This window comes from Entelurus aequoreus, linkage group LG17 (genome assembly GCF_033978785.1).
Source record: "Entelurus aequoreus isolate RoL-2023_Sb linkage group LG17, RoL_Eaeq_v1.1, whole genome shotgun sequence".
NCBI classification, from domain to species: Eukaryota; Metazoa; Chordata; class Actinopteri; order Syngnathiformes; family Syngnathidae; genus Entelurus; species Entelurus aequoreus.
Genome location: NC_084747.1, coordinates 34,837,766 through 34,858,215, shown reverse-complemented (window position 1 = coordinate 34,858,215; position 20,450 = coordinate 34,837,766). Strand labels below are relative to the sequence as shown.

At 37.8% G+C, this 20,450-nt stretch overlaps 1 protein-coding gene across 1 annotated transcript in view; it reads right to left on the bottom strand.

Annotated features, from left to right (window-relative positions):
- The window catches only part of sh2b3 (SH2B adaptor protein 3), a 131,755-nt gene that overhangs the window by 30,007 nt on the left and 81,298 nt on the right, over window positions 1–20,450 (bottom strand). Inside the window, exon 3 of the mRNA XM_062025567.1 lies at window positions 30–131. Within this exon, the coding sequence (XP_061881551.1) occupies window positions 30–131 (102 nt within the window). The remainder of the gene's footprint in view (window positions 1–29; window positions 132–20,450) is intronic.

The window sequence follows — 20,450 nt, the reverse complement described above, 5'->3', positions numbered from 1 at the left end:
AGCGGAATAACCCACAAAGCAACACACACCTTTAAAACAAACGTGTTTAAGTTGTCGGGCATTTCCAGCCGGTTGCAGCGACGGACTTCTTGGATATCTGAGCAGTGAGTTGTCAGTTTGGGGCCGGAGGCCTGAAAGACACACATCAATGAATGTTAGCCAATTAAATTAGACGAGATGAAAGCCATGCCCCACATTCTTGTCACTTTGAAGCACACCATGTGACTAAGACATGCCGTTTAGGACGTATACATAGCTCGTCCAGTAAATGCAGCAAATAAAGGAAATGGGAACCACATGGCGGCACTTGCGCATAAATGAGCAAACGAGTTCAGAATGTGAGCATGTGCGAACGCTGTAGGAGAAGTGCGATGGCAGCATCTCCTCATTGGTTGATTTGCTGCTGAGTGATAGGGTTCTTCCACTTTTTCATAAATGATTTTACATGACTTTTTCAAAATCTTTTACTGAATTTCCATGTCCAAAATAAATGATCGTATCTCAATGGGACCACTGGAAACTAATTATCCACACTAGGATACATCTTCTTATATTTCAGTTGGAACATATTTAGGGGCTGATTTACTAAGATCCAAATACCACACGCAAACCAAATGTTTCACAGCACAATTTTTATTTAGTACATCTTGGATTATTGTCATTTGCCAGCCGAAATTTCTATTATCCATCAACAATTAAGCTGCACTGCAATTTTTGCAGCATCGTCACTTCGCCAGCAGAAATAACTAGCTATTGTCTGACCTCTGAGACTTATTCAGATAGATAGATTGATAGATAGATAGGTCTTTATTGTCATTGCACAAGTACAACAAAACTTTGTTTTCAGCACAAACCCGTTCAAGATTAGACAAACAAACAGTGTACAGGGTTACAGAACAGGAACATTGATGGGTCGCCAGAAGGCGCCCCGTAAAAGATGTGAAAAAGGTAAAACGCTGGGGAAGGATGAGTAAAAAAATACAATCTAGACTGGGCTCCTAAGGGGGCCCAGTCTGGAGTGGGAAAAAACCTCCATAGCAAAGCACATATACATATTACAACGTACATCTCGAGATATCTAGCAACAGAGGGAAGGGAGTGCGAGGTCATGATGGTAGGCCACAGCTCTCAGGCGCTGACCCCTATGGGATTTGCGTCGAGGGCGTTGGGTTGGGGGTGTGGGGTGTGTATGTGTGGCGTATATTTTTGTGGTTGCATGTGTGTGTGTAAGCCCGTTGTGTGTCTCTGTTCCACGGCCTTGATGTTTGTGCAGTCGCTAGTCCAAAGTCAACAACAACAGGTGTGTGTCCATGAGAGACAAGAAGGGAGTTTGTTGTGTCTTCGCTGCACTGTCCTTCGGGAGAGTTTCGAAGCCAGGGAAACAATCCAAGTTAGAATGTTTTGTATGCGAGTGAAAATAAATTTTGCTTTTCACTCTAAATTGTCTATGACTGGTCCTCAAAAACTGCGGGGCAGACAGTCCGATGTGATCCAAAATCACAAGAATGTCCACAGTTCTTCCCGCATCCTCCAATCATTTGTGGCAACTTTGGGCTACTTTGAAGACTGCCAGCAACTTCCAATTTGTCGACAAACCAGATCAACGCTTACTCCAATCAGCAGCAGTCCTGTTGTCATAATTCCGAATAGGTGGACATCTTCACGTCCTCGACAGAAAAGGGTCGCCAGGCACGCGGCACTCCTTCTACCAAGAGTCCGTCGTGTGTCCAGCAACAACCGCTTCGTCACGACAGCAGGTTCCCCCAAACCCAAGATCTTGTCAATTTCGTTGAGGCCAGTTAAATAGTTCCAATGTTTAGATTTGGTGAGCAGTGCAAAAGAGGCAACAAGAAAGTTAAGACACGACAAAGAAGCAAGCAGGAGGGATAAGGGAAAAGAAAAGGGGAGCGTCCACCCTCGATGAGTGCCAGAGAAACATTGAAGAAAAATATTATACTACTAATTAAACTGTCCTGGTTAAGAGTGAAACCTGTTGAACATCATCATAGTCTAGCGAATGTCGTGACGCAGGATTGCAAACATTAAAATTTCACTCTCATGACTCTTAGGCTCGCCTGCCTGCAAGTGTTATTGTCAGCTGGCACCTTTGACCGTAAGGTGGCCCGCAGGCTGGCACGCATGGCTGACAGACTCATCCATCCGTGTTAACGCCAACAGCCATGTAAGCACTGGATTGGATCTGGAGGCTAGGCGGGCTCTACAGTGCTGGTGACATTTAATTAGCTGGTGTGTCTTCTCAGACATTTGAGTGTTTGTTTGCATCTTGGTGGGTCTTCACTCTTATTAGGATGATGCAATGTCCAAAGGGGGCCATTTTTTGGCCTGTAGCTTTTTCATGTGGGTATGAGCTTTATGTCAGGGTGACACATTTGAGAGTTTTTGGCCAGCGGCCTTCTACAAAAAATATCATCATAGGATTACAAAGAAGCACTGTAAAGAAAGAAAGTAGATGAATAGTGTAATGATGTTACAAGAAAATATTTGCTATGTCACCTTACAACAAAATATGTTTTTCCTCCATATATTCAACTACTACGCCTATTTTTTTTTTTAGCATGTTTAATAAAGAAAAGGTAAAAAATATTGTAGTGTTTTACCCATCTTCTTCAACATTTTCTGTAAGGACCATTCTACCAAATTGGTTAATTCGCATAACCAAGAAATAAAATGTAGGATTGCGCAATAAAATTAACTGTAAAATATTAATGTTTTATTAAGCAAAGTGTCCTGCACACTAATTGTATATTTAATAAATACAATTTAAAAGACCATTTGGAAAAACAGCATTTTGTGCCTGTGTCCACTTCCTAAAATTAGACTTCACCATGAAATATAACATATAACTTAAATCTTTCACAAATGTTTTATATATATATATATATATATATATATATATATATATATATATATATATATATATATATATATATATATATATATATATATATATATATATATATATATATATATATATATATATATATATATGTGTGTGTGTGTGTGTGTGTGCGTGTGATATATATATATATATATATATATATATATATATATATATATATATATATATATATATATATATATATATATATGTGTGTGTGCGTGTGTGTGTGTGTGTGTGTTTGTGTTACTCCCTTTCCAACAATAGTTTCCATTTATTTTCTTAAAAACAAAAAACATTTTAGTTCAAATTCTTGTCACTGGTTTTTCACTCAATCCTTTTAACCAACCCCCTCTGAAAAAAATAGTCACAGGAAGTTGCATGATTCAGATCCTGCACAGGCCACATAAAGGTCAAAAGGAAGTTTGCTTCTTTATATTTTTTCTGTATATACAATGGTATTTCAATTATGACTAGGAGGGTACAAATCTCAATAAAGTCCTGTTGCCTAATTTCTTGTTTTGATGTTAAAAGTTCATTTATTTTTTAATTTTATTTTTTTGTTGAATCACTGTAATGTGCTTAGTGCCACCATGCAGTTAGCATATGTGCCATGTGGCTACATTTAATGTATTTGCCAAGTATACATAAAAAACTCACCCCTGATACTTTCAATCCTGTTACTCAAATGAGTCAGGCTTACAAAACTAGTCAGAAATGAAATTAAGTTGCCTGAGCTGGGACGATACACAATTTAAGTCGTTTAATATGTTTGGTAACAGATCTAGAGTATGTGTTTAAGTAAATTTTCTAGAGCGTTACTACAAGCAAAGGGAAGAATGGCCATTATACAGCCCTCAGTGGAAGTTTCTTGTTACTACTCTGCTGGTTGGGGTAAGGTCAAATAAGCTCAACTTCTTCCTACTTATTTTCAGACATGTTGAATTGTGCATGTGCAAACATGTGATGTTACTTTGTTTTGAACAAATATGACCGCAACCCTTAACAAATTAGATTAAAAGTCAGACCTCTACTATAAAAAAAATAATAAAAAAAAGACTTTCAGCAATTAATGTTTCATGTCAAAGCAAGAATCTTACACCCTGTCTGGCACTTCAAAAAAGTACCATAAAACTACAACAAACACCCTGCAATGAACGCATCACTAAAGAAACAAAAACATGAGTGTGCCTGCATTTACTTCAGCGTGGCGAAGTTGGTAGAGTGGCTGTGCCAGCAATCGGAGTGTTGCTGGTTACTGGGGTTCAATTCCCACCTTCTACCTTCCTAGTCACGTCCGTTGTGTCCTTGGGCAAGACACTTCACCCTTTGCCTCTGATGGCTGCTGGTTAGCGCCTTGCATGGCAGCTCCCGCCATCAGTGTGTGAATGTGTGTGTGAATGGGTAAATGTGGAAATACTGTCAAAGCGCTTTGAGTACCTTGAAGGTAGAAAAGTGCTATACAAGTATAACCCATTTATCATTTATTTATCCAAGAGGAGACCGCAAGAAAACAGAAGCGCTGCAACAAGGTGGGTCAAGTGTGTTATTTACGGTCATTTTGGTGTAAAGCACTTTGCGTTGCCACTTGCTTGTGTATGAAACGTGCTATATTAATAAAGTTTAAATGATTGATTTACTTCATAGTTTTCTAACCGCTCAGGCCAATTTCCTCTCGTCCAAACAGCACGGACGAGGCTCACATGCCTGCCCTAAATCAACACAGGACCCTATGGGACAACATGTTGTACGCCAGGGAACGCAGCAACAAAAATTGTAGCTGGTGGGGAGGTGAGTGACTGTCGTGAGAGAACAAAAGCATCAAAAGGAAACAGACGAGACGGCGAAAGAGGGGGAGAAGAAAAGAAAGAGGGTGTTATGGCGAGCAGAAGAAGAAGAAAGATTCCAGGGCGTTTGTAGACCGAATGAGTCTGAGTCCATGTGACAGCGTGTGAGCTTCAGGAATGTCTTTGGCTATGCTAATCCTACACAGTCACATTTTCACATAGATACACACACACATACCGGGGAAAAAAATAGAATAAGCCTCAGCCTGCTCGATTTCCTCCGATGGCCAGTTTTTGTGAATGGACGCCATCAGTCGGAAGGCTGTGTATGTCAACCACGCTGACAAATGAAATGACTCACTCAGTCAGAAGGGACTCGGTCTCTGTCTGAACTTTTTCTGCAACGTCTACAATTTCAAACTGCTTTCCAAACAACTACATTTATTTATTTATTTATTTCTGACCCGAATAGGTGAAATCTCCTCCTTGACGGAGCAAATTAAAAAAAAAAAAAAAAAAAAAATGAGAGAGTTGGAGTGGAAGATGTCATCTTCAGTCACTACTTGCAGTCTGCAAATAAGGAGAGGACATAAACATTGTATCAAACTGAAGATGTTGGTGTTTACTCAACTGCAGAGAGCATCGGGCATCTAGTCGAAATATATTTTCATCTTTTGTTTTAAATACATTTATTTCAGTTTTAATTAGATTAATAAAGAAGTAAAGGATTGAACACAGCAGTGATTAGACCGGTAATCGCTTTCAGACTCTATTAAGAAGGGACTATATTTGGTGGAGAATTTTTCCTCAATTACCGTGTTTTCCTGACTATAAACCCCTACTTTTTCCAACGCTTTGATCCCTGCGACTTATAAAATGGTGCAAACGGTTATAATGTTTTGCATTCAACAAATACTTCTCATATTACGCCAACAGAGACACTGAAAAAGGGTGTTATTGTTTGTGCTATGGCGGCGTCTTTTCGACGAGTTTACTTACTGCAGGTGCTGCGGGTTGAAAATGTACTTGTATGTACCGGAAGTATAACTGTCCATAGCGTTTTTGCTTAAAAAGATTCTTCATTCATCACTCTAAGCAACATTTCAAAGTTTTTTAATACAACAAACAATTCATACTTACTAAACTGTCCCATGTGTGATGTCTGTAGGAGTGTTTTCACTAAAATGTGTATGTGCTATCGTAATGTAATCAAGTTAGCGTCGTTAGCATCAGCTAATATGCTAACACGTTTTAGTGTCTGTGTTAGTATTATTACTTTACAATGGCATTATTTTTGTATTGTTTCAGTTTTACACATTTACTAAAACGTCACCGTGGAGTTATTGAGTCTGTTTAGCTGATTGGAGAGCTAGCTTCCGCAGCTAGTGGGTCCATGACGATGACTTCGGTTTTGTTTGATCATCCGTTTGGAAACAATTAAGGTAGGGAAATAAACATTTAGAAAATCTTTTGTACCAGTATATATGTAAAAATATATTTTTCTTCTAAAAACTTTGTCCGGAAAATTGGGAATATACAGTTTCAATTGTTATTTTTTCTCATTCATTTTAGCACAGAATAACTAGCCTATACTAGCCTATAATGCCAGTGTGGCATTAAGTAGATTATTGTTAGATGCCTTAAAACTAAAACAAGTCTATCAGTTAGGGATGTGCGGTACCACTGATTTTCTTTCTGATCCGATACTTAGTGAAAATATGCCTAACATGTCTGGTAAAATTGTAAAAGTTGTGTATTTTCAAATAACATATCTATCTAAAAACAACAACAATAAAATGTAAGAAAAAAGAGCAGAAAATCACAATTTAATGAGAAAAAGCTGAATTTTTTAAAACTAATAATTAATAATAATATACTTAGTCACAGTTTTGTATTTAAATATAAATAATATCTGTTTTTATTATTGTTTTCAAAATATCAAAATGGGCCCCCACCCATACATGACTTTTCAACCCTTGGTAGGAAAAATGTAGACACCCCTAAGTTAAAATATTAGAAGCTCTTAAAATAAAAACAAAATATAGTTAAAATATAAACAAAGTTTAGTTAGTTACTTACTTAAAAATAAAACACTAACTTTAAAATGTATTTGAAAAATTACAACAACCATAATAATCACTGTTAAATATATATCTGAAAATTTATATTTTCGTATAGGCAAAATTTTTGACACACTAGGTTATGCATTTAAATAATCGTATTATTATCATTTTTATTCTATTCTTACATGGGGAAAAAACAAAAATTGAAGAAAACAGAGCAAAAAAATTGGTATGTAACGAGAAAAAGCTGAAACTTTCAAACTAATAATTAATAATACAGTTAGTCACCATAATACATAGCTGAAACAATATCTGTTTTTAAGTATTTTCTTCAAATAAAAAAATATCAATATGGCCCCCGCATATATTGACTTTTCAGTATGCGGCCCTTGGTGGAAAAAGTTTGGACACCTCTGAACTACAGTATCCAAAATATCGATATTTTGACTTGAGGGTCAATATTAGAGCATAAAGATCTGGTATCGGCGGTATCGATATTTCAGTATCAATCCACACATCACTACCATCAGTCATGAATTGATCTGTACCTGATCAGAGTCACTAACAAATCACATGAATGGTTTTGGCTTTGTTTTTAAACGAGATGCCCTTCCTGACGCAACCGTGAATAAGAATCAAACCCATGCCTTCAATGAAAGGCAGAAGCGTGTAGCATTACACATCCAGGGATTTATGTACCTACTACATGAGAAATCTAAAAATGTAGGAACAAATAAATGAATACCATAATGCTAATTTTAATAAAATACATAACAATTTAAATGATATTTGGTTTATTTGAGATTTTTTTTCCCACCCTTTTGACACAGTTTATTTAGGGTAAATACAAAGAGTGTGACTTCACACGACGATGCCGCAGGTGCAACTGATAATGAAAATCTTTGTCTGAGCGAGACTGAGTCATGCAACAGAAATTTACTGTGGGAAGTTCGTGAATGAGTCGGTGACCAAGAGCATCTTTGAGGAACCATATGTGGAGTGGAGAGGAAGAAGAAGAAGACAAAAAAACAAGCAGCAGATGTCTTAGCGGGTTGAGCAAGACATCGCTCCAGTTCTGATGGCTGTGAATCAACTTGACTGAAGGGGTCAGAGGATGTGTGTATCCGTAGATAATGCGAATACACTCAAACACACACATTGTATAATTTGAGTGGTGTTAATTGAGTTTCTCTCTCATTCAACACATTCGGTCACCATCCATCAGTTTTCTACTGCTCGTCAACCACTCCTATATAACACACATTTCTTTGTTTTACTTCAATAATGTTGTGCATGAGAAAGTAGAAGGAAAGCAAAGCTCTCTTTGACCACATGGGGATTAATTAACAAGGACATTGCAGAAACAGAACCAACGTTTTAGCAGCGGTTGAGTTCATTGTAAAAAACAGTACAGCAAGTGTAACATGCATTAGTCTCACAACAAGAGCTGAGTAACACAATTGACATTAAAAGCTGCTAGATGATGACTAAGCCATTTTGTGGTGTTAATAAAAAAATACTACATCAGGAGGTTGTTTACAGCAGTTAATGGTTTTTAACCTTGTGCTAGTTTAAGACCCTTAAGGCGTTATTTGGAGCATTTACTGTATCCATTCATTTGCTATACTGCTTATCCCTGATGACTCGAGAGTGATGACTTTTCTCTTGCCGAAAGTCAGCTAAAGGTAGGTTCACCTGTGACCAGGAACAGAATAGGTGGTAAAAAAAAAGTTTGAATTTGACAACATATTAGCAGTAAAATAGTAAATACAATTTAAGTACAATTGCTGATGCAATTTGCACATAAACACATTTGAACATCTACTTTGGTCAGCATGATAGTAATATGAGAATATCTTATCAGACGTTTCGATATGATGCTGATATTACGAGTCTGTTATGACTATTCTTTACTCTCTTTGTTTTCACATTGACTCAACTTTCACTACAACCTTTCACACACACACCGTTCATGTCAACAATGTCTGTAGCAGACATCACATCCAACGCACAACTTCACGCGGCAAAGTGATGAAAAGTAGCTTCAGAACAGATGTGACCACACGACCTCGCACCCACTAAGTCATGCATACAGTATCGAGTACACACACACACACATACATATATATATATATACACACACACACACACGCATGCATGGACACACACACAGGATGTTGGAAGTCCAACACGACATTCCCAGGGTCTCATTCTCAAGGCCATCGCCACGGCAACCAACTGACACTCAAACATTCCACTATCCCGCCGTGGGTCGCTGTAGTTTTACACTGTCCAGGATGCATATGTGTGCGTGTGTGTGCTGTAAGACACCACCCGTTGGGGGCTGTGTGAGGCGGAGGAGACCTTGACCTTAAACGTCGTAATCGACACATCTGTCAGCGCTTCCCCTGGGGTCAAGCTGAGAATGTTCCAGTGTTTGTTTTCCAAGTCTAAAGATATTCAGTATGCTTCAAACTGTATGTAAATGTAGCTAAACAGTCCCAGACAACACAGCTGCTATGTTTGAAGTCCAACCATCAAGTGCTTTATACTGAGAAATGTCATGTTTAGTCAATTTTGGGGAACCTGGAAGTTTGCAAGTAAAGAGAGGAAGTAAACATTCTGTTCAAGTAAAGCAACATTTCATCATAGAGGGGTCGGCGGGTGTATGATGTTTACGCCACTGTAGAGAGGACTGGGGTCGGATATCATTTACATACAGTACCATCCAATACGAGTGAGAAATCGGTACTTTTGTTACAGTACCGGCGCTTTAACAAAAAACGAAATTTGTATTTGTCCGTTTACGTATTAAGGTGAAGAAGACTTTATTGGCAAAAATAGGGTTTTCCTTGGCACTATCACTAGCCATGACTCTCACTCGCCATGACTCCAGCTAGCTAAAGACTGGGCTGCACTGTATTTGTTTACGAAGAAGACGCCTGATTATGGGCAGGTCTGTCCTTTACCTAATGTGTATCAGGTGGCGACTCGGCACTTACGAATAGGCTACATGTACCGTTACACTCCTAATGTCTATCAAGTGTTTGAGTATTGCAAACTAGAACCACAATAACATGAACATTACTCTTTATAAACATTGAATTATTGATACAGCTCTTGTATTGCATGCCATTATATCATACTGGTGTACCCAAAGAAGTGTCCACTGAGTGTATTTCAAAAGACTGGTGTTGCGAAGAGATTACGATCGCCTCCATTTGCGGTAGCTATGAGGATGTGCCAACACATTTATTAAAAAGCAACAACAACAAAAACTCTCACACTAAAAATGTGTTTGTGTCAGGCTTGCAACGCTGATAGAGAGCAGAGAGTTCTAGGAAATGGAAGTCGATGAATAAATGTGTCAGTCTACTTCTCTGCACGCTTCTCAGAAACACTGACATACAAGGCCACTTGGCAGAATTTAAGAAAGCACACTAAACATTCACAGAACTCATCACAAGTTTATCGTTCGGTGAATTGGCTGTGTTTAATAAAAAAAAGATGTACATACTTTTTAATTGACATACTTCATAATTTTTCACTTTGGCTCAAGCTGAAACCCTATAATAGTGTAGAATGTAGATTCAACAAGGAAGTAAGTACTTGATTATTTTGTAAGTTCCCTTAAATATGAACAGCCACAAATTTTATGCAAGGGTTAGTACAATTGAGATAGACACCATGTAAAAAAATCTGAAAAAGATCAGATTAGATAAATGTTATGAAATAATTTGTACTGATTGTGAGGAAAATACATTATTTGATCCCAAAGTTAAACGTCAGGGAAGAAGCCCTTACAATGGGATGTTGTTGTTGGGCTCATTTACAGAATCCAAACACATTCAGTCGAGGTGATGCCAAAGAGCTCATTTTGGTCTCATCCAAACCTCAAGCCTTGTTTGACAGATGTATGTCTTTTTGAGAGTCCTGGGGGCACTGCATGATGTCTTAGTTCTAGAATGAGAGTGATTGACTGTTATTTTATTTTCTCCAATACACAAATTATTGCGCCAACAATGATCTCTTTCTCAACAAGTTTATGGTTGACTGTTTTGTAGCCCAATCGAGTCATGTGCAGGTCTACAATCTTGTCCCTGAGGTCATTTGACAGCTCTTGCCCATGGTAGCGTATAATGGAAGAAACAGTTTCCTTGTCTGGTAACATGTCTTTTTTGCTCATAATGTTATGCGCTTATGGTTTGTGGGGGTCAGAGTGTTTGCTGGTCAGTAAGGAACAAATACTTTCTTTACCCAATCATATACAAATTAATTTCTAACTTGTAATGTTGTATTTTGCTGAATCTTTTGTACATTCTCTTAGTTAAAAACTGATACAAAACTACCATAAAAAACCTGGACAGTAGGATCAAATACTTATTTTCCCCACTTTAGTAACTGTGAAGAAACCAGAATAACCTCAAAAAATGCAAGTGACATTATTTTCCCACTGTGGAATCAATTCAGTGCCATCATTTTGAAACAGTTTTGGGGAGCCATCCAAGACAAATAGTTTATGTCAGCGTTTGGAATCAAGTAGAGAAAAGAAGTGCAAATAAAATGTGAGAACACGTACGCAAAGTCACTTTACATATTGTGATTTTCATCTTTTCATACCCATAATAGATAGATTTTGCCAGGAAAAAGATTTGTGGCAGTGACATAAGCGGCCATAAACTATAAAAAAAAAAAGTTATACACCAACATGGAACATCATAGTCATTCAGAGAACATCATCAAGAGCAACTTTCTTCATTTTAAACAGCTTCTAATTCAACACTTCACGTGACGTTGATTGTGTGAGTTCAGGGCGTGAGTTAGTGTGACGCTCAGTTAAGTGTGTGCTGCGTGCCAAACAATTGTATGCATACTTAAAGCTAGTCCAGCAGCATAAGAGCACTAAATACAGGCACTTCACTTCTCAAGGAGGGTTACATTTTAAACAACAATTCTCATTATCAAATTATATGTAGTTTGGGAGAGGCTCTGTCTCAAATAGTATATGATGAGAGGGTCCATATGAATTTGAAATTTCAAAATTATATACTTTTCCAGACTAATTTTCAGACGTCTCAGAGAGAATAAAAAGTGCCATTTGAGTAGATAGACCTGTAAAGTATGTGTATCATGTAAATAAATTCTGGAATTAATTGTTTATTTTCATTATTCTGAATACTGCATATGTGCCATTATGGATCTCATTCAAAGACCAAACCAGAAAAATTAAACACACAGATTAATTAATTAATTAATTATTCATTAATTTTAAGTTGCAATTAAATATTTAACTGTATTGTCTTCATCTCTAAAATCTCACCAAATGTTTTCTGGGACGCAAAGTCTACTGTGGGCTCTTACATAAATATTTGATCTGCGCCAGTCATAAACACACTAAGTGACGTGCTTATGTGGTAGCAATTTTTGCAGGGGCCAACGTTCCCATTTAAGGCAATGCATGTAAATTGAAAATAAATCATAACTTGTGGGATTTGACTGCAGTTCACTTGCTACTGATGAGCCACAAGCGAGCAAAAAATGGACAAAAGAAAGTCTACCATATGGAAATATCAGTTTCAAAGCCATTGCAGGTTGTTCTCCCGACAAGAAAGGACTCTGTTTCGCCGCGAGAAGAGGCGATATACCTTCAGCAAATGCCTGCCGCGCGCATCGTTCAGTGGTAGGTGGTGCTCCACTTCCGTGTTCAGATTGCGGTTAAATTGCAGTGATAACATAACATTTTGATTGTTACTGTGACTGATTTACAAAGTAAGTTGACATAAAGGCTCAACAGAAATGATAGACGGTCGACAGTAAGTCGGAAGGAGACTTTTTTGTATTTTTTATTGCAAACAGTCGATCCAACATCAAAACATGTCAAGACACTTCCCCAAACCTATCAGACACTTTTCCAGCTACAAAATAAAAGCGCTATGCTATACATCCGGTTTCAATACATTTACTAAATAAAAATGTCTAACATTACAATCATGCTTTGTCAATAGGGATGGGCAACGGATTCTGTACTTTTTTGGCACCGACCGAAACCAGTCGGTACTACTAGGCACCGAATCACATAAGATCCAGCGGTGGCATGTTTCAGTGCCTGGGTTGCGTGTGACGTCACGTCTGTCTGAATTAGCACTTGCGAGTGGCTAGTACTTGCGAGAACTTGAGAAGAAAACAGGCGATTTCAAAGCGGACATGCTCTTAGTAAAGTTGCAACCCATCAATGTTTCATGAAAAAAACCCAAGCATGCCAAATAGAAAACGCTCTAAAAAGTGGCTCATCTTTTCTAAATGCGATGCCGATGCAGATTACGCTCTCTGCAGTATTTGTGACGCAAAAATCAAGGAAAGTGTCAAGAATATTTCCAATCTGAGGAAGCATCTGGTTAAACACAAGATTTTTCTCATGGATGAAGAGTGTGGATTTTTTGACAGTCAAGTTTAATGTACTACTGCGACTCCTGCATTTGGCACATTTAGCTACTCGGTTGCAGCCAACAACACGAGGAAGAAATGGCGTGACTATTTCGTGATGATAACAGTGACATCATCATCCTCTACGTCTGCTCCAGGTATAAAGCTTAATGTATAGAAATATGTTAGCTTTGCATTTGAAGTTGCAAGTACTGTACTTTGTATGTTAATGTAAAGTTTTTGCTTCACTTTCATTTTTAGTTTAACACTTAAAAAAAGCAAAAAAAAGAAATTGGTCTTTATTTTTACTCCATCCTCTTTTGCTCATTTGTTTTTACTTGCCTCCATGAACCCCCAGCACATACCTTCCAGATGGAAAAAGAAAGAAGTACATTGTGCCGGGTTTTATTTTGTGCAATGCTAAGAAAATAACACTGCATTGCTGTAGTTAAGTAGAAGACATTTGCAAAACAATTGCAAACATGTTATTATACAAATAATATTGTTTTGATTATATATTTGATGATCGATCAATAAAGAGAAATAAATGTTACATTTAAACATTTTAATTTTTCATTAGTACACAAATAAACATTTTTTACCACATGAACACAAACAAAAGTACAAAAAATTGGTACTGTTGATTACCGGTATCGATTCCCATGTACCGGGAACGAGTACTGTATCGGTTCGAATGTGAACAATACCCAACCTCATTTGCCAGAGATGTTTTGTGATGTTATTCCAGGATTTTTGTGGCAGGCTGAAATATTGTGTAAATTATTTTATAACATGTTCTGGTTGAGTCCTCAATTACAAAATTATTAGCAGGCTGAAAATGACATTTTATTTATTAACAGAGAATGTTAAAACATTCCCATGCAGCAATATGAAGACCATTAACTTGTAGAACATGTATTGTACAGAATATCAGAAGCATTTATTCAGGTAGAAATATCACAGATTACTACTAGGATAGGCTCCAGCCCCCTCACAACCCCAAACAGGACAAGCGGTAGAAAATGAATGGATGGATATTACCAACCATCTTTGGTAATCAAAGCATGATCATAACAATCCACATTTTGTGATATTCATGCGTGAAACCGGTATCTAAAAATGCAAGTGTAGCTCCTCCTCTAAATGCAAGTACTCCTTAAGCACGAATATAAATTCTGTATTTCTACAAAATACAAAATCTGGCAAGACACTAACACACAGTAGGCTTTTTTTTAAATTGTCATTAAATCATGTGTCCTTTTTGTGTTGAGCTGTTTAAAAAACATTAAGTTTCAAACACATTTCATTACGGCAAATTAATTTGTGTTGTGTTGAAAATTATCTGTCTAGGGTAGACATATTAATGATGAACAATTATATATATATATATATATATATATATATATATATATATATATATATATATATATATATATATATATATATATATATATATATATATATATATACACAGTATATATCTGCGATTATTACGATTAATTTTGAGTTAACTATGAATAAAATACCATTAACCGCGATTAAATACTTTAATCGTTTGACAGCCCTAAAAAATATGTCCGTTATTGTAGAGGGACAGCATAACCAGTACGGTAGTGCCATTTTCGCCCATAATGGTTCTCCTTATCAGACAACAACCAACAACTTTGAGATCTTGTCCATCCAGCTCATGGGTATTTCTGTTAGCTCAGTCTACAAACCACCTATGGTGCCTTGTGATCTCTGGATAATTTAACAGTCACAGAGGGAACTGGGGGTAAGGACGGTGGATGGAGAAGAGAGTTGAGCAGACGCTAACCAGTTATCTCTTCTACATGATGCCAAGCTCCCTTCATCATTCAACAGTTAAAGATGGAGGCATGGCTACAACCAAGTCTTTGTATCTAACAGCATTGTTAGTCAAAGTGAGAAGGTAATCCAGGACTCGATTCCCTGTTCACAACATTGACCAATTGGTGTGATAATCAATGCAATTGAAAAAAATTGCTCAGGGCCTGCCAGGCTTCCTGAGCAACAACGACGCATTTATAGAAAAGGTCAAGAAGGCTACAAGGACAAAACGGCAAGACATAATCCCGTCAATTGACATGACATACAGCAGCAAAAACTTTTAAAAACAATCGTAGTGCTTGGCAATGACCACACAAAGTCATATCTGTAGTCACTCATGACCAAGTGGGAAATCAGCTTCTTAAGAACAGCCAAGGAAATTTAGACCAACGAACTAAGAAAAGCTAAGGTTCTAAAAGTCCCAGTAACATGCTTTCCAGAGTCTCAAGGTTTTGCTAAATCAACCGGACTAAACTCTGATGCCATATACACCATGTAGAATAACAAAACGGCTAGGCCCGATGACATCCTATGCAAGCAGATCAAGCACCTTGGCCCTGAAGCCCTTGACAGGTTACTCAACATTTTCAACAACTGCCTGAGCTCAACCAACATACCCAAGCTGTGGAGGAAAGCCAGGAAAGAACCGTAAAATACCAAAGAGCTACAAGCCTCTCTCTATGCTTTGCCACACATTCAAGCAACAGTATTCAAAGAGCTTATTCTGAACCACATCGTGGATAAACGCATTATGCCTCAACAAGAAGGCTTCTGACCAGGGAAATCATGCAGTGGCCAACTTCTCAACCTCACACAAATCCTTAAAGATGGGTTTGAGGAAGGACAACTAACAAATGTCGCTATTGTTGACCTCTTGGCAGCCTATGATACTGTGAACCACAGAATCTTTAATCCAAGGTCTTACTCAAGATGCCAACTTGACCCACTTCATTCAGTCCATGCTGTCAAACAGAAATGTTTTTGTTGACTTTAAATGGTAAACAGAGCAGATGGTGCAAACAGACAAATGGTCTACCGCAGGGAAGTGTACTTTCTTCCAAATTCTTCAATATGTACACCAAAGACCAGCCCATTCACCCAAAGACTTCTGTATCACATCAGAGAACTCAAATCTCGAGGAGGTAGAGAAGTCCTTAGGCTAAGCCCTACAAGGTCTTATATCTCTCTACACAACCAACCACCTACAAGCTAAACCTGACAAGACCCAAATTACAGCCTTCCACCTGAAGAGTCAGAATGCTACCCATCATCTTAAAGTTGCTACGGAAAATAGGGATGGGTACCGAATTTGGTACTTTTATTGGCACCGACCAAATTTCATCGGTACTACCAGGTATTGAGTCACGTAAAATCAATTGGCGCCATATTTCAATATTTCTTTGCCCGTGCACGCTTCCAGTTGATATGCTCTGCTGGCTACCTGGACTTGTGCTACTGCCATTTTAAGTGTTTTCTTGGTGTATTCTTTTAGACTGTATTGTGCGACTGCAATGAGTTTGTGTTGGACTGACCATGATGTCGACTTTTGTACAAGAACTACTCTGCCGCTGATTGTTTGGTAAATATTAGCAACCTGTTAAACAGCAGCTCATTCAGGAGCAGCAACGAAGCTGCCAACGTTACTCCAGAACCACATGGCTGTCCCTTTGTTGATGGGAGAAACCCCACTGACAATGATGTGAAAACACAAGCGGCTAGGGAAAGACAACGGCGCAGACGCCGTAGAAGAGGGGGAATACAGCAGCGTTGCCAGCGAAGAGGAAACACACCGCCGCTGCCTGCTACACATCAACGTCAGATCGCTAAAGAACAAAGTGGAGGAGCAATATTTGCTTCAAGTACAATCAAGTGTGATGATGTTCATATAAACATGGCTCCATGAAGATATTTTGCGGACTATTTCATTGAGTTGGAGGGTTTCACTTTCATCCGAGCAGAGCTGTTAGGAAAAGCCGAGGGGGCAGTGTCTGTCTGTGAATGTCAGCTGGTAGAGGAATTACTCTGTGAGAGAGATTATATGCACGGCCGATATCAAACTAATATGCCTGTTACTGACACCCTTCTATCTCTCAAGAGAGTTTGAAAACATTTTAGTATGTGCTCTGATCTAACTTTTTGAATTTACAAATGCAAGCAAAGTCTATTATACAAACGTATGATAAATACTATAAAAGAGACTCAGAAGTGTAAAAAAAAATCAAGATATAAAAACTGGTCCACACAGTTATTTTCAGCTCTTTGTTAAATGTTAAATACATTTCAAAAAAATGATATTATTATTAAAGAAATTATTGTTTGATAACACATGAACACATACCAAAAACTGGTATCGTACAGTACCAGTATTGATTGAAATGTAAACAGGAAACCGCTTGAATACACCTACAGGAACATCTATCTTGGTGTTACTTTAGATCACTCCCACACCTACAAAGACAATACCGTGAATAACAAAGCTAAGGTTGGAGCCAAGAACAGCATCCTCTAGAACAGGGGTCACCAATGTGGTGCCCGCGGGCACCAGGTAGCCCGTAAGGACCAGATGAGTAGCCCGCAGGCCTGTTCTAAAAATAGCTCAAATAGAAGCACTTACCAGTGAGCTGCCTCTATTTTTTAAATTGTATTTATTTACTAGCAAGCTGGTCTCGCTTTGCCTGACATTTTTAATTCTAAGAGAGATAAAACTCAAATACAATTTGAAAATCCAAGAAAATATTTTAAAGACTTGGTCTTCACTTGTTTAAATAAATTCATTATTTTTTTTACTTTGCTTCTTATACCTTTCAGAAAGACAATTTTAGAAAAAAAATACAACCTTAAAAATGATTTTAGGATTTTTAAACACATAAAACTTTTTACCTTTTAAATTCCTTCATCTTCTTTCCTGACAATTTAAATCAAAGTTCAAGTAAATTTATTTTTTTTATTGTAAAGAATAATAAATCAATTTTAATTTAATTCTTCATTTTAGCTTCTGTTTTTTCGACGAAGAATATTTGTGAAATATTTCTTCAAACTTATTATGACTAAAATTCAAAAAAAAATTCTGGCAAATCTGGAAAATCTGTAGAATCAAATTTAAATCTTATTTTAAAGTCTTTTGAATTTCTTTTAAAAATGTTCTGGAAAATCTAGAAGAAATAATGATTTGTCTTTGTTAGAAATATAGCTTGGTCCAATTTGTTATATATTCTAACAAAGTGTAGATTGGATTTTAACCTATTTAAAACATGTCATCAAAATTCTAAAATTAATCTTAATCAGGAAAAATTACTAATGATGTTCCATGAATTATTTTTTTAATTTTTTCAAAAAGATTCAAATTAGCTAGTTTTTGTCTTCTTTTTTTTCGGTTGAATTTTGAATTTTAAAGAGTCGAAATTGAAGATAAACTATGTTTGAAAATTTAATTGTCTTTTTTTTTCATGTTTTCTCCTCTTTTAAACCGTTCAATTAAGTGTAAATATCATTAATTATGAATAATAACATAGAGTTAAAGGTAAATTGAGCAAATCGGCTATCCATCAATCCATTTTCTACCGCTTATTCCCTTTGGGGTCGCTGGAGCCTATCTCAACTACAATCGGGCGGAAGGCGGGGTACACCCTGGACAAGTCGCCACCTCATCGCAGGGCCAACACAGATAGACAGACAACATTCACACTCACATTCACACACTAGGGCCAATTTAGTGTTGGCTATTTCTGGCAATTTATTTAAGTGTGTATCAAACTGGTAGCCCTTCGCATTAATCAGTACCCAAGAAGTAGCTCTTGGTTTCAAAAAGGTTGGTGACCCCTGCTCTAGAAACTGGCCAATAGCAGCTGCGGCACAGATGCTAAAACTATCTGGTAACTAACTGCACTTGCCTTATTCTTCTCAGCAGCCAAATATGCTTCTCCAGTCTGGAGTAAGTCGAGTCATGCCGCTGAACTAAACCCTGCCTTAAACACTGCCCGCATGGCCATAACTGGGTGTTTTAATTTTACAACAACTGATTATCTCTATCTGTTGTCTGGCATTGCTCCTCCCTATGTCAGATGTGAGGCCCTCTCCCAGAAGAAAAAGCTAAAACAAGAAACAAATCCTTGCATCCTCTGTTTGACATAGACCCAGTGGAGAAAATATTAAAATAAAGAAAAATCTTCCTCCATTCTGTTCAAGCCCTGACTGAGAGCCCTCACAACAATACAGTATGTTGTTCCTCTCATACAGCCATCTGGAAAACGCCTCCCACAAATCCTCTCTCTGCCCAAAACGAATCTCCTCTGCCCGAAGGAGTGTCCTTTCTGGTCCAGCCTAAATTGGCTAAGATCAGAAACTGGACATTGCAAGGTATCCATGAACAAATGAGACTATGAGAATGGACCTACACTGTGTAAGTGTACAAAAGAGCAGACAATGAAGCACCTACTGGTCTGCTCTCTACTGCCTTAGCAGTGCAACCAACAAGTTCTGAGCAACAACCAAGCTCGACAGTGTGTGGAGTGCTGGAGGTGTGTCATGTCATGACACGAGAAGAAGAAGAGAGCCCTAAAAACAAATGGATCCATTTCTTCCTCGGAGGTAATGTGTTCACTGGGGTTGATTTGTCTGTTAGTTAATTAACATAACTCAAAAAGTTATGGGCGGATTTTAATCAAACGGTCAGGAAATGTTAGAAATTGGATAAAGAACAAATAATTGGATTTTAGCGTTGACCTGGATTACTTTCTGGATTCAGGACTTTTTTACAATTGGGAGGCGGGGCACTGGCAGAGGTCTGTACTCTCAGAGGGTTTTTCTGGTTATTCATAATGTTATCTTTGAGAAGACAGAACATTGGTAACAATCTGGGAAACATAAATAGTTTTCCATTCTTTCCCAGTCCTGGAAATTTCTAAAATCAAATTCAAAACTTTGCCATACTTGGGTAGGAACCCTTTGACCATCACTACTTGGCAGCAGCCTGCGGAGAGTGCAACTGTATATTTAAAAAGAAATAACTATGTCATGTTCCGCATTTAAAGATTAACCAAATGTGTTTAAATGCGACTCAAAAAAATATCACAAAATACTGATACTGGTTCCATTGGGACATTTAAAAAAGCGTGGCGTCGATCTTAATGAAGGGATGAACAACCCTGTGTTCTTTCTTGCCCAGTTTTCAGCGCCTGAACAAACATTCTAGTGCACTTTCGCACCTCCTGTCTTCACTTGGTTTGGGTTTATCCAGAAACATGCTTGCAGTGGGAAGGACATCAAATTGAGATAACATTTTCCACACAAGCGTCAAAGCCAGACGTGACTGGCCAGGGCCAAACTCCTCTGGAAGTTTTCACAACATGGAGGTTACAGCTCAGTAGACACGTAAGCTCCACTGGCAATAGAATTTCTTAAAACATTTGAGAGGCACCCGATAATTAATAA